Source organism: Drosophila nasuta, chromosome 3 (genome assembly GCF_023558535.2).
Source record: "Drosophila nasuta strain 15112-1781.00 chromosome 3, ASM2355853v1, whole genome shotgun sequence".
Classification (NCBI taxonomy): domain Eukaryota; kingdom Metazoa; phylum Arthropoda; class Insecta; order Diptera; family Drosophilidae; genus Drosophila; species Drosophila nasuta.
This window is the reverse complement of record NC_083457.1, coordinates 43,053,075-43,078,484: the sequence shown is the minus strand read 5'-3', so window position 1 is coordinate 43,078,484 and position 25,410 is coordinate 43,053,075. Positions and strand designations below refer to the sequence as shown.

The window sequence follows — 25,410 nt, the reverse complement described above, 5'->3', positions numbered from 1 at the left end:
AATGCGCCCAACGCTTATCAAATTGGAGCATCGCGACGCAAACTTTTATTTTCTTCTATTTTTGTTTTTGCTATTTTTGTGTTTTGTTTTTGGCGACTGTTGTCTGATGTCTTAGAAGTGCCGTTGTGCCACTGCTGTTTGTTTTAATTTAGCTACACATTTTAGTTCAAATATTTGATAAGCAGTCCGCCAACGTCGGCATTTGCATAACTTTTGGCATTACTCATACGTCCCGTTAACCGTTCGTTCCCTCAACTTGTTTACAGTTGAAATTGCTTCCGCTCATTTGAAAATCATTTAAATCGTACCAAAAAAATATGCACTAAGAATCATCTAAATGTCGCACTGTAATTAACATTTTCACAGCTCCATTTCAATGGCTTTTCGTGTGTGTGTGCTGCATGCTTCATTTCCATCTTAATTTGCGAATTGTAATTCCCACTTCCACTTCACTTTTTTGATGTACCAACGAGTTCAATAAACGTTTAATGAGCTACCGACTTCAATTCGCTGCTCCTTCGACAGAGTTCAGCGACAGCAAAAAGGACAGACAGACAGACAGGCCAATGATTGAACAATGAAATTATGTCAAAGTGTACCGAGCTTTAATGGCATAGTAAAGAGCGTGTGTTGTGTGTCGGCATCTCAAAGATGCACGTCTAGTGTTCCTTAATGCTTCAGAACACTCCCAGCATGAGTCTTTGTTCTAAGTGTAATGCGAATTATATGAGTTGCTTAAGCTGAGTGATAAAGGATAACAGTTTAAAAAACAAGTAAGAAAACTACAATCGAGTGTGCTTAACAAGAGAAGTCTATATTTGGTATATCTATATTGTACTGCATTAAAAATATACCAGGTAGTCAGATGTCAAAAAAAAAATCGTGCTAAGATCAAGAATAAATTCTTAAATCATGATTATTTGATGTCCAAATTGAACGCAAAAGTTTTTAATCTTAAAAAAAACAAGTAAGAAAGCTACAGTCGAGTGTACTCGACTGTGAGATACCCGCTACCCATTTTGAATAAACGCAATATATTTTGCGGTATTATTCTCAAAATATACCAAATATACTGCAAAAATACTAAAAATATACCAAATAGTATATGTGGTATATCGATATAGTACCGCACTCAAAATATACCATAGACGGCACAATATACCAGATTGTCAGCCAAAGCAACTCAGACCCCTAGTAAGTAGGCGTTTTTGCCCATACAAAAGTATTTCTTTAATAACTTCGACAATTTCTATTTGATCGCAACCAAATAACTACTATAGTTATTACTGTATATACCAAAATTCGTAACTCTAGCTTTAAAATTACGCTTGTTATTCGATTTTTTTTTGAGTTGCAGGGGCGGAAGTGCTCGTGGCAAAAATTTGAAACAAACTTGATCTGCGTGCAAACATAACAAATGCTGTCGAAAAAAAATTATAGCTCTATCTCTTATAGTCTCTGAGATCTAGGTGTTCATACGGACAGACGGACAGACACACAGACGGACAGACGGACATGGCTAGTTCGTCTCGGCTGTTGACGCTGATCAAGAATATATATACTTTATAGGGTCGGAGATGCCTCCTTCTACCTGTTACATACATTTCCTGCCGGCACAAAGTTATAATACCCTTCTACCCTATGGGTAGCGGGTATAAAAAGATGTAATATCAAAATAATGATTGAATACCGAAATCTTGTTTTTAAGATTTTTGCAAACTGGAATTCTTGGTTTAAGATACTTTCGTTAATATCGGCAATGTGCAACGTCAAGATTTGCAATCTAGTTTTCAATTCAGAATTTTTTCTGTGCATAAATTCGATAAATGTTTTTTTTCCATTAAATGGCAAAACTGAGACAACTGAAAGAGTGTTGATAGATCAAGCGTTTGACTAATGTTTTAACTGAATGAATATAATTTTAATCGAAAACAATATTTAATGATCATAGCTAGACTGTGAAGATCGCTTTAAATCTATCCAATAACTCTTGTTCCCTCTCTCACGTAATTGCAATATTAGCATATCAGATAGCAGCCTGGAAAAGTGGAAATTGTTTACAAATCTGATATATGAACTCGATGGCAATGTTCCACTTGGGCGTGCTGCGATAAAGATCATCAGATAAACAAAAATATCCGGGACTCGCCGCAATCTATTGTTGGCTGGTTGCAACTTTGCTTGGGACATCTTTGAAAATAAAACTTTTTACAACCCGACATATTTGCACTTAATGTGGCCCTAATCAAATAGCAACAAAGTTGTCCTCATTTGTTGTATAAGTATGTGTATGTGTATGTATGTATGTAATATGTATGCAACATTACTGTCTGTTTGGACAGCTTCAAAGTAGGACGCACACACACACATGAAGAGAGACAATCTAATAGAAGCGAGTGCAGACAGAGTTAACTCACTTTCCAGCTGTCACAGCACTCAACACTCCACAGTGCCACGCCCCCCACTCTAGCCTCGTTTTTTTCTTTTTTTTTGTATTTTTGTGGTGGCAACGCCTCCGCATGGGGGCAAAAGTGACTGCAACTTTTAACACCTCCCATGGGGCATAAGCAGCGCCAACGGCAGCCAACTGTATTTTTTATCTAATTAGGTAGTCAAAATATACCATATATACATATCAAAAAGAGAACGCTCCACTCTAGCTACATGTGTGTGTGTGACAGCGTGTGTGTGTGTGTGTGTGTGTAATCTAAACTGTGTCACTAAACAAAAATCTGGCAGAGAGAAGGCAACCGAAGCAGCAGCAGCCTCAACTTTGCGCTGTGCTGTGCCCAGAAAATTGTGTCAAACAGATAAAAGCGTTGATGGAGATGGAACGGATGCGGGGCTGGGTGAGCACAGATTCACTCTGGCTATAGGCCACTCCTTTCCCAGCGAGGTGGAGGGGCAGCGGGGACAGCGGGCATCGGGGTAAAGCAGTTATGATTATAACCTCAATTTCGCTTGCGCTTGACGTGTTTGCAGCGGAGAAAACTGGCCCGAAAATTGTAGAGCATTTGAATAATTTTACAAGAATGCAATAAAGAAAATACACTCAAGCACACACACACACACACAGACAGAAAATAAGAATAAATACAAAGCAAAGTGAGAAGTGAAGAGTGAAGATAAAAGCGGTTAAAAAGCCACTGTCCAAAGTAGGCGGCGGCGTCGTCGTCGGTCGGCAACGTTGATTTAAATGGCACCCAAAAAGTCAGTCATGGAACGAGAGAAAAAAAAAAAGACAAGCACATAAACGACAGACGGACAGAAGAGATGAAGAGACGACGGACGGACAGACAGACGGACGGACGGATGGATGGATGGACAACTATTCAAATTGAGGTCATTCATCCCGCTTCGTTGAACGCGCTTAAGTGAATTATATGTACGTATTCCGTCGCATGTATTCGTATGTATCTGAGAGATACATTTGCCAAGCGAGTATCTGTAAAATAGTTATGTCGCCAGAGCGAAGGGGAAACTTCTGTGAATGAGGCAGTTTTTTGCAGTTTGAAAAAACTAAAAAAAAAACTATTTTTGTCATCACATCGCTGTCAGCAAATGACAGAGTTGAAGACACGGCACAGGGGCGGGGCAAGTGGCAAATGGCAACTGGCAAGTGACAAGTGGAGAGCCGGGTCAGAAGATGTATCTGTGCCAACACAGAATCAAACCATTTACACCTCTTCAAGCAAGCCAAAACAGCACTCAACCCATTTTGAATGGGACAACAAGAAGAAAGCCTTTCTCCGATTGCCGGCTAAGCGGCTTAAAGTTTTTTTCTTTTTGGATATAGAACTCAGCTTGAAGTTGAATCGAGTTGAAGTCGAGAGTCGAACTCAACTCACACATAATGAACACGTTAATTGCCGACAATTTGCCGTTTATCTGATTGCCCAACAGCCGCACAATTTTTGACTGATTGACCGAGCAACACACAAACACACTCATATAGTATATATATTTAAACGATCATTCAGCAGATCGTTCAACGCCCTCAGTTGATATCATCATCCATCCATCGTACGCACTTTACATAAATATCTGCATATTCTGCTTCATTTTTTTTTTGCTGATTCAAATTCGAATTTGTACGCGTGTTTATATCTGTATCTGTATCTACGTATGTATGTGTCTGTGTTTGTATCTATAACTCTTTTGGGGCGTCTCTTTCGATTTGTTGTTTCGTGCGTGTTTCATTTGGTTTTTCATATGGGAGTAGGTCAGTTCAAAATTTGCATATGCCTTGACTGATTTTGATTTCTTGCTGATTTTTTATTCATATTCGCTCAGCTCTTGCTCCCCTCACCCTCCCCTCTCCAGTTGCATTTATTGCCTGATTTAGGCACAAATTCCAAACGAATCGAATGGGCAACACACACGTGGCAAACACATCGCCATCGTCGCACTCTATCTATCTATCTATATATCATATGCCTCACCTAAGGCGATTAGTTGCAGACTCTGGCAATTTGTTTGACTTCAGCTTTTGGGCTTCTTGGCTCTTTGGCTTTTTGCCTTTGTATTTTTGGTATTTGATGTGGCCCCAAAATGAATGGCAAAATTTTATGTTTTTTTGCGCATTTTTTTTTGGGTTGCGAACATTGATTCAATGCGTGGGACTTTGTGTAATTTTACTGCCATTCAATTTATGCAAAAAAGGTCGAAAAGTGGTCAGCAGACACAAGAGATGACCTGCTGGAATGTTTGTGGCGCATGTCTTAAAATGGTTAACGGGGGCAATATAAATCCGAATCAAACGGTCTGACAGATGGCCAATCAATGTAAAAGCTTGCATACTAAAGCTTCTTCGTTAAGATTTCACATTTTAATAAGGCACATTTAATGGAAACTGTTCAAGCTAAGTTTGAGCTACTTTAAAAAGAATCAATAAAGTGAAGTCAAAAATGATAGCTCAAGCAATGGTAAAGATATAGATTTTTTAGTATAAAAAGAATACTGAGTGTTTGTATAATGGAACTATTTCAGTATAAAACTATTATATTCGGAATATCTGTCTCAAGAAATATTCAAGATATGGATTTTTTAGTATAAAAAGTATACTGAGTGTTTACCTAATGCAAATAGTTATACATATTATTCCCGTTACTAATATACTATTATTATAGAAGGGTTTGGAAATTTTAGAAACAAGGTGAACTCTAAAAGGATAAGTCAAAGGATAGTAAAGATGTTGTTTTTTTAGTGTAAAAAGTGGTAGTATTATAGTGAAATAATATAATACTATTATATTCGGAATATCTGTCTCAAGAAATAGTAAAGATTTCCATTTTGTAGTATAAAAATTATACTGAGTGTTTATGTAATGGAACTAGTTACATCACTAATATACTATTATGCTAGAGGACATTGAAAACTTTGGAAACAAGGTGAACTCTAAAAGGATAACTCAAGCATTAGTAAAGATATTGATTTTTTAGTATAAAAAGTATACTGAGTGTTTGTGTAATGCAACTATTTATATTATTCCTATTACTAAAATGCCATTATATTCGAAATATCTGTCTCAACCAATAATATTGATTTTTTCGTATTAAAAGTATACTGAATGTTTATGCGATGGAACTCTTTATATATGTTATATCACTAAAATCCTATTATATAAAAAGTCACTGCCTCACTTAATCTATGACGTTTTTGTATGTGATACTCGTAATATTCATTAAATATGCTACATTATAATCGCAATTGTAACTTTTTATATCTCGTAAAAGTTTATCAAGTACTTCTTCCTTGTTTATGTAAGAAATTCCATTAGAATTGCAGCACAAAGTATTATACAAAGCTGCATGTTTGAAGAACTTATCAACAGCAAACTCACTTAAAACTATTTGAATTATTTATCAATTGGAGTTATTCAATCGATTTGAGGCAGGTCAAGAGCTCGGTCAATAAAATCCTTATCGTTTTCGCTCTATCTTAAGCAGACGATGGCCAAAGAAAATCATATAAATTGTCTAGGATTGCGCTTGCAATGCCATCAGTTGATATTCTTTCGTGAGACGGCAAACTAAACTCTCTCTGTCTGATGATGAAACTCGGTAATGTTTTTGCAAGCACATAATAAAAATCGCACTTGGCCAATTTCAAGAGATTGCTTTTCAAAGTTCTGCAGCTCTTCCTTACGTTGATTGCGATCCTACTCTTGGCCATTTACCAGGCTGAGGGCCAATTCAATCCCATCTCTGGCTGCGACACGAAAGGCTTTTGTGTCTGTGCCGGGCATGCGGCTGGCGATGTGGTTCCTGATTGCACGGATTGCACCAGATACTACTTGTGTGGCGTTAACACCATCGATCGCATTCTCTGCCCAGCTGGACAAGTGTTTGACATCAATGTGCTAGCTTGTGTGCCGGGCTCGTGTCCACGCATTGATGGTGAATGTCCTGCTCCTGAACCATCACCGACTCCATCACCGAGTCCAACTCCGAGTCCATCACCGACTCCATCACCGGGTCCATCGCCAAGCCCATCACCGAGTCCAAGTCCACCAAGTCCTACTCCGAGTCCATCTCCGAGTCCGTCGCCATGTCCTGCTCCTTGTCCATCGCCGAGTCCTGCTCCGAGTCATTGTGAAAACCAAGAAGTGAGTTGCCAATTTCCTGGCCAGATTATACCAAATGCCGAGCATTGTCGCCTCTTTTGGACCTGTGTGGAGTTGTGTCCCGTGTTGGGCTTCTGTGAGTTGGGCATGTGGTTCGACCGCGATAATTTCGTTTGCAACTATCAATGCTATGTGCGCAACTGTCCGGCGGGCAGGGATTAAACACACATACACTCACACACACACACATATAGTAAAACTTACGCCATGCCAAATGGCGCAAATTTACTTTTAACGCTCATTAAACTGCAATTGGCTCCATGAAAACATGAAAACGACTACAACAACAGCAACAACAGCAACAGCAACGACGGGCAACAACAATAGTGTTGCAATAATATACGCAAATTGCTTGACACAATTTTTTCGCTTACGGACAAAAGGCGGGTGGGCGGCTGCTGTGCGCATGTGTGTGTGTGTGTGTGTGTGTGTGAAAGAGTAGAGTGTGTTTGTGTGCGTGTTGTTGGGGCCAGACTGGCAACAAATTTAGCACGCAACTAACAATTTTAGCTGCTCCAGATACAAGCTAGCAACACACACACACAGAGACACGCACACCACAAGCGCAAACACCGACACACCTTGCTGCAAACAAAAGCAAACAAATTGAAGAAATAAACGCCAACAACGGCAACAAAACGAAGACGACATACCCTTCATTCCAGCACTTTCGACTCTTCTTTTTGCACTTTACACAAGTTTTTCAACACTTTTTAGTAAACAAAATTTCGTTTAATTCAAAACGACTTTTGCTTATTGCACTGCTTTATCGATAACTAACGATAAAAAGCTCGATGATTGACGATCTGCTGCAATGTTGCCAACTTAACTTTTTCTAACGCAATAAATTGGCAACACTGCAGCGTGCTGCATGCGATTTATCGTAATATGCCGATACGGCAACACTGTTACATCGATAATAAGAATTAATGGATTATCGATTTGATTGACGCCAACTAATGCAGTGAACGAAAGTATTTAATTCTTTTAATGATTTTTGTATCGTTATTTTTTGTTATTATTGTATGAAGTGTGTAATAAAAACTGTGCCAAGTTGAGATAGTTAGTCAATTTAAAATATTTTCTTTTTTTTGCGAGAATAATACGGCAAATGTTACAAATACTTTTGAATAGCGAATGCACCCTTCAGTTAACTCTAGCAACGACATACTAAAAGTTGGGCCTGCATAGTTGTTTATTCTTTTTGGCAGTGGGAACAAAAACAAACTTTCTCCCAAGTAAGCCGCAGAGCATTTTGGACAATTTCGTAACTGGGTAAACATAGCGACCGATACTCTCACACACACACACAAGTAAAGTGTGTTTGTGTGTATATGCAAATGTGGAGTGCATAAAGTGCAGCCCCGGCGACAGCGACACCAACAAAAACAACAGCAACGACAACAACAACAACAGAAGCAGCAGCAACAGCAGCGACAGGTGAATGAACGACCTCAAACGAGGTCAGCAGCAACTACAGGCCAAATTATGCCGGTGCTATGTTGTGAGTGGGGCAGTGTGAGAGACAGAGAGGAAGAGAGAAGTGGGGAAGAGGGGACGGAACCGGGGCCGGGCCCATTCATGCGCACAATAAAGCCAAAAAAAAAAAAAACAAAACAACATGAAATCAACTAAAAGTGTGTGTGTGTTTGTGTGATTATGTATATGCTTTGATTGTTGTTGTTGTTGTTACTGGCTGGTAGTTGATGTCTGCCCGGTTGGCAGTTGGCTTGAGCTTCGCATGCTAATGGCCAACAGCGCTACGGTCAAAAGTGGGCAACATTTGGGCCACTTTACGGGCTGCCGCTTCACATTTCAGTGACCCAAATCCTTCCTTGGCTTCGAAGTCGTCGCTGCCACATAGATGGATGGATGCTGCATCCAAACAAGTTTACTTTCCCCCCTCCCTCCTCCTCGCTCCCCTCCGTTGTGTTGGCTGCCTTTCTCTGGCGTTCTGTCGCACGGTTGGGTCATTGGGCCGCTGAGCATTGGAGCCATTTGGCTGCACTAAATCACTTAAGATGCTTTTAGCAGGAAAAGAAGTTTAGGCTTAGTCTTATTTATGTGACTGCTTCGCTCAGCTCTGTTCTGCTCTGGACTGTTCTGTGTATAATGGATGATGTTGACCTGCACTCGTGTCGAGTGCCACAAACCAAATGGAAATGCTTGTGGGAGGCAGTTCACTCTGCCAGGTTGTGGGTAGTATAGATCGAAGGGGAGGGGAAGGGGGAAGACAGCTGGCAGGTGACAGTCTTAAATGTGGAGCAAGTCGACTAAGCTGGCACGATTGAATAGCTAATGTTACAGATTATGGGTAATAAAATATAGCATCTCATGTTCTATACATACCTAATTTAGTTGGACCCCAATGAACTGTGTGTTTAGCACACGTTTTATAACAAATGCTTGGCACAACATTTGCTTAAGTATTTTTTGTAGAAATCAAATACATTTCGAATCGAACTCAAATGATTCATTTGGACAAAATTCTTGATTTAAGAAGATTTTCCTAACAAGATGTTTAAGCTTAACTATTTTGATGCGAATTCAGCTTAATTTAAAATTATCAAACATAATTGACATCTTATTCTATTTGTGAATCATTGCGTAATTATTTATAAATATATAATATAAAAAATGGAATAAAATAATTAGTATGGGTTATAAGCACATAATAAATGAAAAGCACGCCAACTTTATAATACAATTTTAAAATTTGTTTGTAGAACTTTGAAAGACTGATGAATTTTGAAATAGAGTATGAAAATATAATATATTTTTATGTGGATCTATAGTATGAATATGAATTAACAAATAAAATAAGATGCTAATATAAATTTGTAGCTTTAAGATTAAGCAGAATGGACATCAAAATATTTAAACTTTAACATCTTGTTACCAAAAATGATTTTAAATAAAGAATTTTGGTTAAATTTTCTATTAATGAAATGACGAATCAAATTAATATACAATTTTAAGAAAATCTGTTTCAAAAGTTATAAAAACTCTGCTTTGTTTTAAAGAAGAATTTGCAAACATAATGCACTTGTATATCTATTTGATCTTAAGTATTTAAAATGTGTTTTAATATATTATTGAAAGAACTTAGTATGAGTTATTTGAAGACTTGAGAATCACTTTTCCTAATCTGTTGTTGAAGCTTAAAGAACTGATTATGTTGTCCAATGAAATGTTGGAAATTAATTTTCATTCTGTTTGAGGTACTAGATAAAGTAAGGATTTTAAGAAGTGACACTTTACGAATTACTTTTTGGACACCTGCTGACTGCTTGTTTGACTATTTCATATTGAAATGCTGGTCAATGAGCTGCTCCACTTCTTGACAGCTTCAAATGGCACTGGAAGTGTTTGTCCATACCCTTGAGATGCGGAGAGCAAACAAAATTTATATGAGGTTCACAAAAAAAATCTGCACAACAGGCGATAAATAAATAAATCGTGCAGCTGCCATCATCATTATCATCATCATTATCATTGTGAGCATCAACAGCATCGCAATGAGCTGCTAATTGAAGCCACCTTAAAATAAACAGAGCAAAGCGCCCGCCACAAACAATTAACAGAGTTGAAGGTGGTGTGGAGACAACAATAACAATAACTATAACAACAACAACGATACATAAAATGCAACTATTTATGTAGGTGCGTGTGTGTAGTTATTATGTCATAATTAATTTACGAGCTGTGACAATTAACGAGAGATGATCAAAACTGATGCAAAGCAAAAGCGTGACTGCAACTTGCGACAAGGCCTGAGAGTGAGTTCCACACAGAGAGAGAGCAAAAATGACAAAGTGGCCAACAACAGATGTGGGTCAATGTGTTGACCAACTTAACGCAACGATCATCTTTCGCTGTCTGCTTGTTTTCTTCACACTTATAGTACAAACACACTCGCTTCCCACGCAGACAGTCTCGACTTTTCCGGGCACCCGCTGCGTATGCGCAATTTGTTGAGCAACTCTTTTGCTTTTTTTTGCTTGACTCATTTGCTGTAGTTTGTTTGTTAGCCAAACCGTTGACCACTTTGCACAACTTGAACAGCCGCACGCTTTTGTGATTAGTGCAACTCAATACGAATGTATCTTTCGAATTGTTGCTGAAACTGATGCCGCCTCTGGCGCTCTTGCTGTGTCTGTCTGTCTGTGTCTGTGTCTGTGGCGAATACCACAACAACAGCAACAACAATAACAATAACAAGACAAAGCAAAAGCAAAAGAAAACGCACAAGCAACAAAATCAGTTGCCGACAGTTTTTTATATTGAGCACAGTGGGTCAATGTCCCACTGATAAAGTGAGCGTAGAGTGACGACGTAGAGCGTAGAGCTCCACCAGTTGAAAGCCAGCAACAACTGGAGCAGCAGCTGCTGTCGCTGTTGCTGTCGTTGTCTCTGCTGCTGTCTGCCAGCCAAAAGGCAAATGCGATTTTAATTAATAAAATATGCTGTGTATTTGGTTGCACAAAAGAAATTTCACGTTGAGCATTTTTTGCAATTTGTTTCGTTTTGCTTTGGTGAAAACTAAACAGACAAGCTAATGAACATTGCCAACAACAAACAACAAATTTGTTGCAAAAAAAAATCACACACACAAAAAATAAACCCTCGAAAATAAAATAAGATTTTAGTACAAATTTTCTAGTTGAGATATCACAAGAATTTTGTTTCCCATTCGCCACTACAAATGTCTGTTTTGTGCGTATTTAGATGAGTGTTTGTGTGTTGAGTTGTGTGTGTGCTTAAGATTTATGCGTGTGCCAGTTTTATTGTGCGGCATTTTGCTTGGGCATTAAATTTAAATTGCTTTTAGAAACTAATAAATTGCTTCATTTTGGTACACATCACTGACGCACATTTTAAATGTTAATGACTAATCGTCAATGCTGCCAAGTCGCCAAAAGCGTTTTAATTATTGAATAGTCCCCAAGAAATGAAATCAACTTATTTCCCAAATTAATGTACTCAGCCAAGCGAAGGGATATTTTCAAATGAATATTTAAATGGTTCGCCCGAAAGTATGCTGCACTTTTTGGACTGCTCAATTACTGTGCAGTAAAATATGCATATTCAGTGTAGCATACTTTTAAGCGTTGCGCGCAGCTGATAAAAGCTGCACAGCTGACAGAAGCTGCTTGATTTTGTTTGAATTTATAACTTAAACTGACATTTTGAAATCTTTCGTTTATTTGCAGCTGTGCGTTATGGTCGCGTACCCAAGCGTTCACGTGAGCTGAACGGTGCAGCAGCAGTCGCTGCATCCGCCGCAGCTAGCAGCACGCCCCTCAATGTGGATGATACCAGTGCCAATAATTTGCATACAAATCTAATACAGCAACAACAGCAGCAGCAACAACAGCAACAACAACAACAGCAACAGCCGCATGCGAGCAGTGTGCGCGTGAATACACCAAGTACACCACAAACGCCACAAATGTGTTCGATTGCCTCATCGCCATCGGAGCTGGGCGGTTGCAATAGTGCCAACAACAACAACAATAACAACAGCAATAACGGTAACAACAACAGCAATGCAACAGCTGTAGTTGTGGGCAACCATCATCAGCAATTGGTCAACATGGGCAGCAGCAGTGATATGGCAATGACCCAGGTGGCCATGTGCCATCCACACGATCATCACGATGGCCTCGCCACCGGCAACGAGCTGACTGTCTACGATGTGATCATGTGCGTCTCGCAGGCGCATCGCCTCAACTGCTCCTATACCGAGGAGCTCACACGCGAACTGATGCGACGTCCCGTCTCCGTGCCACAGAATGGCGTAAGTATTGCCAAGAGTATTTAATCTTGATTCAAGAAGAACTTTATCTTTCCTCGTGACATAAATCTCTTTAATGCAGAAAATTTAGTGAAAGTGCAAATATATTTTGTTTAATTTAGCTAAATTTAATTAGTTTAGTTAGTTACCAAATCAAGATTATGCTGTTTAACGCAACCTCATAAATGCATCTAGACCGAAGCCAAAAGTCTTCATTCAAGTACACTTTTATCAAACGTCGTCAATCTTTTTTATGAAGTAGTAGAGAAATTAAATGCTAAAATTCATAATAATAGCCCACTCTTTTGCTTTCATTGAGAATGGGTAGCTCATTGTCAAATGTACTCGACCCTTAGGGTAGAAGAGTATTATAACTTTGTGCCTCCAGGAATCGTATGAAACAGGCATATACATATTATATATTATTGATCACGGTCAACAGCCGAGAATATGTATGATATATTTGAAATGTTGTACTGTATAATTTACCTTTGGTTATTTTTAGTATTGTTGCGGTATATAAATTTGGTATATTTTAAAATGAATACCGCACTATTTTGCGCTTATTCAAAATGAATTGAGGTGTATCTCACAGTCGAGCAAACTCGACTGTAGCTTTCTTACTTGTCTTAACTTGGCTTTAAAGTTCTTCATGAAATCTAATTCATATTTAAATTTCTTGAAATCTGATATCTATATTCATCTCTCACTAACCAATCTTCACATTATTGACTTTGCAGATTGTCACCACTGTGGCGGAGAGTCTGGAGTTCCAGAAGATCTGGCTGTGGCAACAGTTCTCGGCACGCGTGACGCCCGGCGTACAGCGGATTGTGGAGTTCGCGAAACGCGTACCTGGCTTCTGTGATTTCACGCAGGACGACCAACTGATACTCATCAAGCTGGGCTTCTTCGAGGTGTGGCTGACGCATGTGGCGCGTCTGATCAACGATACGACGCTGACGCTGGACGATGGCGCATATCTGACACGCCAGCAGCTCGAGATTCTCTACGATGTACGTTCTAAAATCTTTTTATACTCGCTACCCATAAGATAGAAGGGTATTATCACTTTGTTTGTAACAGGCCGAAGGAGGCATATTCGATTTAATAAAGAATTTATATTCTTGATCAGCGCCAACAGCCGAGACGATATAGCCATATTCGTCTGTCTGTCCGTCTGTCTGTCCGTCCATCTGTCTGAACACCTAGATCTCAGAGACTATAAGAGATAGAGATATAATTTTTTTTCGAGATATAATATTTTCGATCAAGTGTTTCAATAATAACTTTGTCTTTGTAATCCTTGGTTGCGATCAGATAAAAATTGTCGAAGTTATTAAAGAAATACAAAAATGCCTACTTACTAGGGGTCTTAGCTGCTTTATCTGACAATCCGATATATACTAATATACCAAATATATCACTAGACATATTTTAGAATTTTTATGGTATATTTCTTCAAAATGAGTAGCGGGTATCTCACAGTCTAGCACACTCGACTGTAGCTTTCTTACTTGTTATGTAATTCACAAATACTCAACACTCTCATCATTATTACAGACTGACTTTGTGAATGCCCTGCTGAATTTTGCCAACACACTGAATGCGTATGGATTGAGCGACACTGAGATCGGTCTCTTCTCGGCCATGGTGCTGCTTGCCTCGGATCGGGCGGGTCTCAGCGAACCCAAGGTGATTGCCCGTGCCCGTGAGCTCGTTGCGGAAGCATTGCGTGTTCAGATCCTGCGATCCCGAGCGGGATCAACGCAGGCGCTGCAATTGATGCCAGCGCTGGAGGCTAAGATACCGGAGCTGCGGTCGTTGGGGGCCAAGCACTTCTCACACCTAGACTGGCTGCGAATGAACTGGACCAAGCTGCGTCTGCCGCCGCTCTTTGCCGAGATCTTCGACATACCCAAGGCGGATGACGAGCTGTAGACACACACACACACGGAGAGAGAGACGCGACGTCAGTTCCCCCGCCCCAACGAGAGAGCTGTTCGCTTTACGTGTTTAAGTAAAATTAGCATTAACAAAAAGTGTTGGCAGAAAAACAAAGCAAAAAAAAGAAAAGAAAGCATCAGCAGCAGCATCAACTACTCAACAAGATATCCATTTTACCAGATACACAGATACAGATACAGATAAAAATAGTTAACTACAAGTAAAACTATAACTAAAGCATAAACTACAACTACAACTACGACTACAAGTAAATATTTAGCAATGTTAAACGCGTTCGCAAGAAAAAAGAAAAAAAAACACATCCACACACACACACCTACAATTATAGTTTGATTATTTGTTATAACACATTTCGAAACAAAGTTAAAATGAGATCAAATACCAGCTAAAGCTAAAGCACAAGCCGAACATATCCCATGCGCAACATAAAATTTATTTATTTCATTGTCAAACTCATCAAAGTTCGTCACCCTAGCAAACAAATCTCTACTTTAAAACCCTTTTTCCCCGCTCCCGTTCCCACTTTCCCAATTTCCCAGTCTTACATTTTTTATTGGCCAGCTTTGCCGGACAAGCAAAAAAAAAAAAAAACAAAAAAAACTCGACTGAAGAGCGAGCGTTCAAGTTCGAAAAATACTGGTTTTTTTTTAATGAAAATGAAAAGTGAAAAGTGAAAAAAAGAGAATACTTATTGTATAATTAAAGAACTACTTATAACTATATCAAATATATATAAATATATCTATACTTATGTAAAACCTAGAGTTATTCTAGCGTAGTTCAAGCAAAAAGACCCAATTTTCTTTGCTCGTTTATTGTATCTGCGTGTAAATAAATTTAAATTAATTTTTTAACATTTAAACACTTTGCTTGATTATTATTTCTTTAAGTTGCGCTATGATTACGCTCTTTCCAAAAACAACATATTGAATAATGAATTTATTCATTATATACATATATTGTGTATCCGATTTCATTTATGATTTTTGGAAAGTGTATCTTAAGGACGGCCCACAGACGTCGCTTTCATTCGAAACGTGTTCATAATATTCTTTTTACAAAAAAAAATATCGCATAATTTTAAGTGCTTAATTTGTATAACTTGGAACAATCAAATAGTTTGATGAATTTTTGAATAGATTGGTGCTAAATTTTTCGTGTATTACAAGAAGATCAACAACAAATCATGATACATACTAGTTATATAGATATATCTTCAAAACAAAATCTTTAAAGCTCTTCATTAATTGTTGAATTTATATAGAACATTTTGTAAATTTTATTAGTGTGAAAACCAACAAAAACAAAAAAAGAAGAAAAACAAGATAATATTATTAAACAAATATATATATATATACCACATATATACTTACTACTTATATAGAGGGAGCTACGTTCAAGATCTGATTTCAATAGAGTTTTGCCGTAGCGCCCGTTTTATGCTCCATGTGTACCTTTCGCTTATTGAACTAGAATTTGTACTCTTACAACTAGTAATACTATATAAATTGAAAAAACAACAACAACAATTTGCAATATTCGTAGTAAACAACACTCAACTAAATGTTATAGCTTCAGAGATTCGACTTTGCTTAAAAAGACCTATTTCAGAACCAGATTCTCCAGATGAGAAGAGAGATGAAGATGGAGAGAATTGTAAACCAGTGCGCATAATGGAAAACCTTGTGAATGTAGCGTTAATATTTTGTATTTTATTTAAATTACATTTATTCAATTATACACAGAAATACAAAACAAAAATATATTGAGAATACATAGATACAATTTTTTACCTACTGTAGCTTTGATTACATTTTTCAATGATGTGTCAAATTTTAAAATGGTATTTATGGTTAGTACAATAAAAATACTAAACATACAGAGATACTTAGAGACATGTATTCATAAAAAGATAAAAGAAAAACAAAACAAATAAATTATACAATACTCTACTGAAAGAAAGAAAAAAGTGTTAAAAAAAAAACAGAAAAAACGTCGACTTCCTATGATAACAAATCTCTCGCTCGTTGTTAGTTAGTTAGTTTAAGTGTCACTACTTCAGTCTACTCCAAACAAACAGAAATAAAATATCAAAAAATACAAAAAAAAATCAGCCAGCAACAAATGCATAAATGCATTAACAAAATACATTATTGAGTGTAATCGCTTTTGCTATCAACTAAACAAAAAAAAAAGGGCACAACTAAACAACAAGATTATAAAAGTCGCGCCTCTCGACTAAAGAATAAAGAATCCAGATTCAGATTAAAATCAGAGAATTGATATCCGGATCATACAAATTCTTTGCAAAATGAATCTATGAACTCTTTTATCGTTTGTCGAATGATAAACCACAGGTTTTCTAACTTCATCCAAACCGAAACATTGCTTTACTATCAGCTACAACAACAAAACATAAAAAAATTAAAAAAAACAATATGCATAATAGTAAGCTATAAACAAAAATAGATAAGAACTCATATTTGCAATAACAATATAATAACAAAAAAAGGAAGAGAAAAGAAAAAAACAACCAGCAAATGAAACTAATTAAATTGCAAAACAAGCGCCGCTGATTGTAATAAAATTACAGAGCAGAAAAAAAAGAGTACTTGAATGCAAACAAACAAAACGTCTTTGAATAAACTGATAAAAAATATATATAAACTACTGTGCTTAGTAATTGTATAGTTATGTATATTAAGTATATGTTAATGACTCGAGTTTTATTCTGGAAATTCATTTTAGGTACTTGGTTAATAGTCAACAAATGCGATACTTGTAGATTGCCTCATCATAATCTGTTCTATATACTATATATATATGCAGTGCTATATATAGTAAGTAGAACGTGCATCGATTGCAAATGCCTTTCGCCTTAATCGTCCCGTGGCTGGGGATAATATTGCGTCAGCTCCTTGGCGATGTCCTGGGCCAACTCTGGCGTCGCTGCTGCAAGCACACGTCTCGACATGATGTCAAACTCGCCGCCAGCTGGATCAATCACCACACCGCCCGCCTCCCGCACAATCAAGTCACCGGCACAAACGTCCCACGCATGAATGCCAAACTCGTAGTTCACATCCGCAGCGCCCAAGGCCACCATGGCCATGTTCAAGGCAGCCGAGCCCAGAGCACGCAGCCTAACTCCAGTTGGATGTCAATTAAAGTGACCTTTCGATATTAGCGATCAATGAAGAACTTACCCATGCACCTTGCGAGCCATTTTGGCGAAATTTTCATTGACCAATTGCAGCTTCTGCTCATCGCGTGTGGTGCCAAATTCGCTGACGACCAGCGCCTTGCCGATCTCACGCTGTCCGCTGGCCTGTATACGCCTTCCGTTGTAGTAGGCGCCCTGGCCACGACGGGCCGTGAAACGTTGCTCCAGCATCGGATTGTAGATGATGCCAATTTCGGTGACCTTGTTCACCTTGAGGCCCACCGAGATGCAAGAGTGGGGAAAGGCGTGCACAAAATTCATGGTGCCATCCACTGGATCAATGATCCAAGTGGGTGCATCCGTCAACTTGTTGACTCCGTTGCCTGTGCTGCTCTCCTCCTCGCCAATGAATCTGCATTGATAAAACAGCTTCAATAATGATATTCACAGTTGGTTTTTTCATCTGCTTACTTGTGATCTGGAAAGTGCTGGCGTATCCCATTCATAATCAGCTTCTCCACATCTTGATCGGTTTGGGTGACCAAATCAATGTCGCCCGATTTGCACACAAACTCTTGACGCGTCTCATTGTTGCGTGCTATCAGCTGTTTAGGGAAAAACACTTGGCGATTATTTCAACACTCAATCAATCAAACGAATAAACAAATTTGCACTCACTCTGCCTGCTTCTGTGGTCAAGTTGTTGATTATTTCAAAGCACTTGCCCAGATCCACACTGTCCGCCATTGTGCACAAAGTTCGTGTGTTTCTTTCACAAGTCAGTCGACGAATGCGTATGTATAATTTAATTAAGTATCCGCCGCCCAACACCACACACAGGTTTTTTCCGCTTATCAACAGCTGACCGCCAAGGGCTGACAGTGCTGGCAAAACTCAGCTGACAGCTGTTGTAAATTATCGCCTATCGAAATATGGCATATCGATAACACGATTTTGAATAAGCGCCATCTGAAGTGTGGCGGCTACATTTGAAATTAAAATTAAATCAAAATGGTTTTATTCCTATTAATTATAACTGATTTTGTAAATGAATTTATTATTATAGAAATTTAATTCATAAAGAAAAGTTTTCTCGCCATTTTAATCATTTTTAATAAATAATATTAATGTAGTATTTTATATGCTGTTTACCTTTAACTTCATTAATGTGTTCAGGTGAAATGAAAAGGTAAATTTGTCTTATTCTATTTTGAACAACAAAAATCATATTCATTTGTGAAATTTACATATTTTAATATAAACTGTTCTAAAAATAAAATTTGTACTCGTACTTAAATATTTTATTGATATGAATTCTTGGCATGCATTTGGATTGCTTTTAAGTTTTTATATTCTCATTTTCTTGAGGGTTCAGAGGAGCTTAGCGAAAGACTGGAATCGGAAAATTGAGTCTGCTCATTGAAATCCTTCGTAGCAGGTTCGGTAGGCGGCACTACTCTGCTTTCATCATCCCTTGGCTTTGGATAGTTTTGGGTCAACTCGGCGGATAACTGATCGGCCAGTGGTTGCGTAGCTGCAGCTAGAACACGTCTAGACATAAGATCCACAGGACCTCCCGAGGGATCCATGACAGTGCCGCCAGCCTCGGAGACCAACAAATTGCCCGCAGCCATGTCCCAGACGTGCAGGCCAAAGAAATAGAAAGCATCTGCGACGCCCGAAGCAACCATAGCTAGACCCATGGCTGAGGAACCAATCGAACGTAATCTGCAAAGGAAGCTAAAGCTAGGATAGTTCGGGAAGCTAACAACTTACGCGTGGGCCTTCTTGATGAGGCGACTGGCGTTCTGCAAAGCTGCATTGGTGCGACATTCATCCACGCCCGAGCTGTACTCCTGCAGTATCATGGCATCCTTGAGTTCCATCTGTCCGCTGGTGTGTATCGGTTCATCATTTAGTCTGGCGCCTTGGAACTTGCGTGCCGTATAAAATTCTTGCAGTGCCGGATTAAAGATAATGCCAAAGGCCGTTGCCTTGTCCACGAGCAACGCCACCGAAATGCAATAGTAGGGAAAATGATGCACAAAGTTCATGGTGCCATCGATGGGATCAATAATCCAGGTTGGTTCAGTGGTTAGCGTCACCTGACCCGTCTCGGATCTGGAAACTTCCTCCTCAGCAATAATTCTGCAAGGCAAATGGGTTAGAAATGTCGTAGGAGTTTGTAGTGTGCCACACTTACTTGTGATTCGGATACTTCTCGTTGATTTCCTTGATCATCATGGCCTCTATATCGTTGTCAGTGCTCGTATTGAGATCTCGCTCATGCTCCTTTGTAGTATATGACAATCTATCCTTGGCGTGGTTCGACGCAAGGGCAAAGTCGCCAGCTTTGCGTACCAATGCAACGGCAAAGGCAAAGATATCGTCCAAGTCAAGTTTCGATGGGTGAGGCGGCTTTGGTGGCGGCGCTGCAACGGGCTGGACGGGCTCGACAGGCTTGGCTTCCTCCTCGTCCTCGGAGTACATTTTACCCGCAGTATTTGTAGTCTTGCAGGCGAATTCTTTCGACGGATCGAAGCTAATGTCGGTGTTGGTAGTTTTATTGACACCAGCTTCCTTTTTGCTTTTTGTTTCGACAGGAACTGCAATAGGAACTGGCGGTGGTAGAGGCGGTGGCGGTGGTGGAAGAGGTGCTGTTGCGGGTTGTAGTTGCTCAGCGGGTATTTTGGGTTCTGGCGGTGGCGGTGGTGAAGGAGGTGGTGTCTCGGGTTGTAGTTGTTCAGCGGGTGTTTTGGGTGTTGGCGGTGGCGGTGGTGGAGGAGGTGATGGTGTTTCGGATTGTACTCGCTCAGCGGGTGTTTTAGGTGTTGGTGGTGGTGGTGGTGGAGGAGGCGGTGGAGTGGGCGAGACAGACTCACTCTTCAATGACGACTTACGCGGAGGAGTCTCATCTGTAGGCGGAGTTGCAGGCGGAGGTGGCTCTTGTACCACCAATCGGGAAGACTTTTCATCGGGGCGGCGTGAACCCGTTGGAGTCGCTATCATAGGAGGTGTACCGTGACTCGGTGTTCGAGGAGGAGACGATTGTTTCGATTCCGGTTTCGATTCCGGTTTCAATTCCATCTTCGATTCCGACCTCTTCGATTCGGTTTTCTTTTGTTGTGTTTTGTCTTCGGCTCGACGCAGTTCACTGACTCGCGGATCTTGTTGTGTGGCTACATGACCCTCGAGGCCATAGCCAGTTGCTGCATTTTCTGCTAACGAACCGGGTCGCTTTTTTTCCTCTGCTTTTTTGTCCTTGTCCTTGTCCTTGTCATCGGCCATGCTGATTTAGGGTTATCTCTGATGCACCTGTTGAACTGCTCTGTTGTCTACGGTCTAACCAAATGCTGCCAAGTAATTACATGCTATTACTATTGAAGATCAGCCGAAACGCTGACTAAAATTTATTTCCCAATGAATGTAACATTTGAAAAATTGACTACTATGATTTAGTTTGTTGGAGCAGGCTCATCATCTCTGTCATGATAGATCTGCATGTCGCCCAGCAGCTTCACCATTTGCTCACCCAGCTGCGGGGTGGCAGCGGCCAGCACACGTCTGCCCATCACATCGAATTCCCCGCCAGCCGGATCGATGACAACACCTCCGGCTTCACGCACAAGCAATACCCCGGCAGCTGTGTCCCAGCAATGGGGATAGAACTCGTAGTAACCATCAGCAGCACCCATGGCCACAAGGCACAAATCCATGGCAGCTGAGCCCGTGGTTCGCAGTCTGATGGTAAGGATATTAATGTCAAGTCAAAGATATTCCCGCTACACTTACGCATGCGCCTTCTCTAACATTTTCTGCGAATTTCCCATTTGTATGGCCATTAGCTCAGGCTCAAAATTCGCCGAATTCAATTCATTCAATATAATGGACTTCTCCAGTTCGGTTTGTCCACTTGCCTCAACTTGAACGCCATTCATATAAGCACCACAATTGCGACGTGCGGTGAATTTCTGTCCAATCATAGGATTGCAGCAAATGGCCAACTCTGATTGCTTATTCAGCCAGAATCCCACCGATATACAAGTGTAGTGCAAGCCATGCACAAAGTTCGTAGTGCCATCAATGGGATCGATGATCCAGGTGGGCGCATCGGTCAATTTGCGACCCGTTGCTGCACCGCCAGTTCCCTCCTCGCCTATGTAGACATGATCGGGGAAATGCTCCATTAAGCCCTTGATGAGCAGCTGCTCAATTTCGCGATCTGTGGCCGTGACCAGGTCTGCGGTATTATTCCCCTTGGTGTCATACAATCGCATCTTCGTACTGGCTTCCTTCATGAGCTAAAAGGAAATACCGAAGGTGCTTCAGTTCGTAGCAAGCTGCTTTTAGTCGAGTGCTCACCTTAGCCGCCTTATCAACCAGTTGATTCATTTGTGCATAGCATTTATCTAGATCAACTGCAGCACAATTTGACTTGCTTGTCATCGATTTAAGTGGCAGTAGCCATTGCCTTACCAAACGAAACATTTCCATATAATAATTTCCAATTTATTTACTTTTTAAATGTTAATTATTTTAAAGATATTTACATATTGTGACGAACACCACGAGGTTCTACTCATCTAAGCCTACTCTGTCTAGCTAACTTGCCGGCTCAGTTCAGGGCTGGGGTGGGTCTTTGGCTTCGACTGGGTAGTAAGTCATCATAAATTAAAGTGTAGACAGAGTGTAATACCAGGGGAGAGGGACAGTACTCATTTCGCATTATCTCAAACGCTCGCACATCTAGTGCCCAATCAAAATTAAAAGTTTAACGCCTCATTGTTTTCTTCTCCATAATATTCAGTATTTTAATACACATACTTCATTTTGTTTATAAAAATTATCTCTAATTAACAATAGTGCTTGATTTATCGAGCTATTATTTATCGTTACGTTAATCTGTTTTGTTTAAATATTTGTCTTCATGACTTAATAATACGAAAAATATACCAACACGGAACACACGGAATTGAAAGCCTCACAATCACAACCCCAATCAACTATAAATACAGTCACGGCTATGCCGTACTTACGCACTTTCCATCGAAGTTAGCAGGCCTGATAACCGATGAATCCGTCGTAGCATATATGATTGTTGATGATAGCTGTTAAAGATGATAAAGGTTATGGTTATCAGGCTATCAATCCTATGTACCCATGTTGGCTGTGTGAAAAGTCGAAAAAATGAGTTAGTTGATCTGACAAGTACTATTTACAAATTCAATTTAATTTTTCAAGTATTCAAACCATGTTGGCACTTTTAGTGCATTTTACGAACGAAAACAATCCAATGCAGATGGTGCTGGCGGGTTTTGTGTGGAGCCGTAGATCTCTCGCCGGAAGATCTACGCTCCTTTGAACGTCTCTAGTATCGCCTTCGCTTAGCCGCTATCGAATACCGTTTGATAATCTGCAGCGAAGATTCGCTGCCGCAAGATTATCGCCTTATTCCCACTCTAGCCGGTTGTTTGCAGCGAGGTTCGCCGCCTTCACCCAAAACTCCCTTAGGCTTGCAGGTTAGGGTGAATATCCGCGTGCGCTTCACTAGTTGCACTTGTTCAACAAAGGGGAGACGAGGATCGCAATGTGCAACACCTATTCCACTCTAAGGAGGGTCTAGCGGGTGCAATTGCCAGAGGTATGGCCAATAAGCTGCATAAAATAGCATTTTTACTGCAAGGTCTAATCAGATGGACACTACTTACCAATCAGTGGCAAAGAGAAAATTTAGCAATTCTAAATTCTCTATTAGAGCCGGCCAATCAAGTTGGCGACAAAAGAAAACCTTGGATGCCAAAATTGTTGGCTTTCCTTTCTTGGTTGCAGTATTATTTTAAATTTATTTTTGCAATTTTTCTTTGCAAATTTTTGGTCTGATGTAATAATGCTCTCAGTGAAAAAAGTGCATAAGTGAAGATGGCTGCCCTTAGTGAGTACTCAAAGCATCTCTGTGTGGATCAAGGCGATACTTACTACCCGTTCGATAAACTCAACAGTTGAACTATGCTAAGTGGAGTTGCCAACTTAATTAAGGCTTTGGCGCATCAGCTGATGCTTTGATTTGTGACAATCAGATGTTTATTTTTTTGCAACTTTAATTTAGACAACTACCTCACAACAGCAGATTTTAATCGAGAGTTCAATCGAAGACGTAAAATCTGAAAGAAGGTAGTTACTCTTTGAATTCCCACAAGTCTTTAGCATGAAATTGACCAATTTCCTTGCCCTCTAAATTTTCTAATAGGTATAAGGCCTGTCCAATTTTTCGCTTTACTCGTGCCTTAAGGCCGACTGGTGCAAGCTTAGCGTTGAAATTGTTTGCCATATTGCTCAGTGCCCAGTTACGCTTAATTACTGTCTGGCCAACTTCAAAGGTTCGTTCTTTAGTACGAAAGTTATACGATCTCTGATTCTTTTCATATGCCTTTTTCAGATATTTGTGAATATCAGCACGGATTTTAGAAAATTTGTCAGCACGATCGAGTCGAGCAGTTCCTTCACTTAAGAGATTCAAATTTTTAAGTACTGTGTAGTCTTTACCATGCGTCATCATATGTTGTCCAAATACAACATAGTACGGTGACGCGCCTATCGATTGATGTATGTTATTGCGTAGAGCACAATTGATACTGCTAACATATATATCCCATTCTCGCTGGTCTGATCGAATAAATGATCTTAACGCCGCATTAATGGATCTATTGACTCTTTCAGCTGCATTACTTTGAGGGAATATGCTCCAGTGAACATGTGTTTGATACCATACGAAGACAAAAATGCAGCGAATTCTCGGCTTTTAAACTGAGTGCCGTTGTCGCTGATTATGAACTCTGGTGTGCCAAAACAGTTAAATACAGTGTTGCGCAAGTGATCAATGATTATTAAAGTCGAAAATTTCTTAACTGGTATAAGAAATGTGAATTTTGAAAGATGATCCAGGATGATAAAAATTCCAATATTACCAAGTTTTGAGCGTGGAAACGGACCTATGAAATCTATGTAGAGTCTTTGAAATACTCGCTCACTAATTGTTTGAATACCCATTGGCGGCTTTAGATTTTGTGTCGGGTATTTTGAGGTTTGACATATTTCGCATTTGCTAATAAAGTCTCGCACTTCCACTACCATTCGTGGCCAATAAAAATGCCTACGAATGCGTTCTAGACACTTCGCTGTGCCGCAATGTGCTGACGTTGGGGTACAATGAGCTGAAACTATCACCGAATTTCTGAGAGATGTAGGGACGTACAGTTTCCAGCCATCGCCAATATCTTCGCTGACGTCGGAAGGCAATACTGCTCTGTAATATAAATATCCGTCTATGATTTTGAAATCCGGAAGATTGGATTTGCTCATCTTCTCTTTTAACTCGACATAATCACTTTCGAGAAATGCATCCGAGTTTAAATCTATCTCTGGTAGTATTTCGAGCTCAACAACATCTACATTTTCTTCGAATGCTCTGGAAAGAGTGTCAGCGACTACATTTTGACTGCCCTTTCGATGTTCGATCTGAAAATCCATTCCTTGTAGCTTTAACGCCCACCGAGCAAGTCTGCCATGAAGGTCTGTTTGATTCATCAACCATTTCAGACTTGCATGATCGGTTATAACTTTGAATGATTGGCCTTCTATATACATACGGAATCGCTTAATGGCTAATACAACTGCCAAGCATTCTAATTCCGTTGTAGAATAATTTCGTTGTGCTTTGTTCAACTTTTTCGACATATATGCAATGGGTAGTTCGTTGCCTTCTGCATCAAGTTGAGCTAATACGGCGCCGATGCCATATGTTGAAGCGTCACATTGCACTATGAATGGCAACTCATAGTTGGGATGACGCAAAAACGG

General features: G+C 39.7%; 5 protein-coding genes across 6 annotated transcripts in view; 2 read left to right on the top strand and 3 right to left on the bottom strand.

Moving 5' to 3' along the window:
- The window catches only part of LOC132794138 (ecdysone-induced protein 78C), a 50,384-nt gene extending 35,604 nt beyond the window's left edge, over positions 1-14,780 (top strand). Inside the window, 3 exon segments of the mRNA XM_060804402.1 lie at positions 11,839-12,425; positions 13,163-13,438; positions 13,986-14,780. Coding sequence (XP_060660385.1) covers positions 11,839-12,425; positions 13,163-13,438; positions 13,986-14,363 — 1,241 coding nt within the window. The 3' untranslated portion in view covers positions 14,364-14,780.
- LOC132794143 (putative uncharacterized protein DDB_G0290521) lies at positions 5,986-7,481 on the top strand. The gene is made up of 2 exons (XM_060804406.1): positions 5,986-6,062; positions 6,129-7,481. The coding sequence occupies exons 1-2, from the start codon at positions 6,050-6,052 to the stop codon at positions 6,785-6,787; spliced, it is 672 nt and encodes a 223-aa protein (XP_060660389.1). The 5' UTR covers positions 5,986-6,049; the 3' UTR covers positions 6,788-7,481.
- A 2,252-nt stretch (positions 14,781-17,032) lies between the features above and the next one.
- Positions 17,033-18,419, bottom strand: LOC132794142 (inositol monophosphatase 1). Its single transcript, XM_060804405.1, has 4 exons — positions 18,232-18,419; positions 18,025-18,158; positions 17,597-17,965; positions 17,033-17,533 (listed from the first exon to the last, which is right to left on the bottom strand). Exons 1-4 carry the CDS (start codon positions 18,298-18,300, stop codon positions 17,269-17,271), a joined length of 837 nt encoding a protein of 278 aa, XP_060660388.1. The 5' UTR covers positions 18,301-18,419; the 3' UTR covers positions 17,033-17,268.
- Positions 18,420-18,832: 413 nt separating this feature from the next.
- Positions 18,833-20,971, bottom strand: LOC132790731 (inositol monophosphatase 1-like). 2 transcript variants are annotated; one of them, XM_060799378.1, is made up of 4 exons: positions 20,454-20,971; positions 19,757-20,159; positions 19,330-19,701; positions 18,833-19,281 (listed from the first exon to the last, which is right to left on the bottom strand). In XM_060799378.1, exons 1-4 carry the CDS (start codon positions 20,839-20,841, stop codon positions 18,909-18,911), a joined length of 1,536 nt encoding a protein of 511 aa, XP_060655361.1. In that variant the 5' UTR covers positions 20,842-20,971; the 3' UTR covers positions 18,833-18,908. The 2 variants fall into 2 exon arrangements, with proteins under 2 accessions (XP_060655361.1, XP_060655360.1); XM_060799377.1 differs by having other exon boundaries at positions 19,757-20,971.
- Positions 20,928-22,672, bottom strand: LOC132790733 (inositol monophosphatase 1-like). The gene is made up of 3 exons (XM_060799380.1): positions 21,916-22,672; positions 21,346-21,854; positions 20,928-21,294 (listed from the first exon to the last, which is right to left on the bottom strand). Exons 1-3 carry the CDS (start codon positions 22,045-22,047, stop codon positions 21,009-21,011), a joined length of 927 nt encoding a protein of 308 aa, XP_060655363.1. The 5' UTR covers positions 22,048-22,672; the 3' UTR covers positions 20,928-21,008.
- Between the last annotated feature and the right edge of the window lie 2,738 nt (positions 22,673-25,410).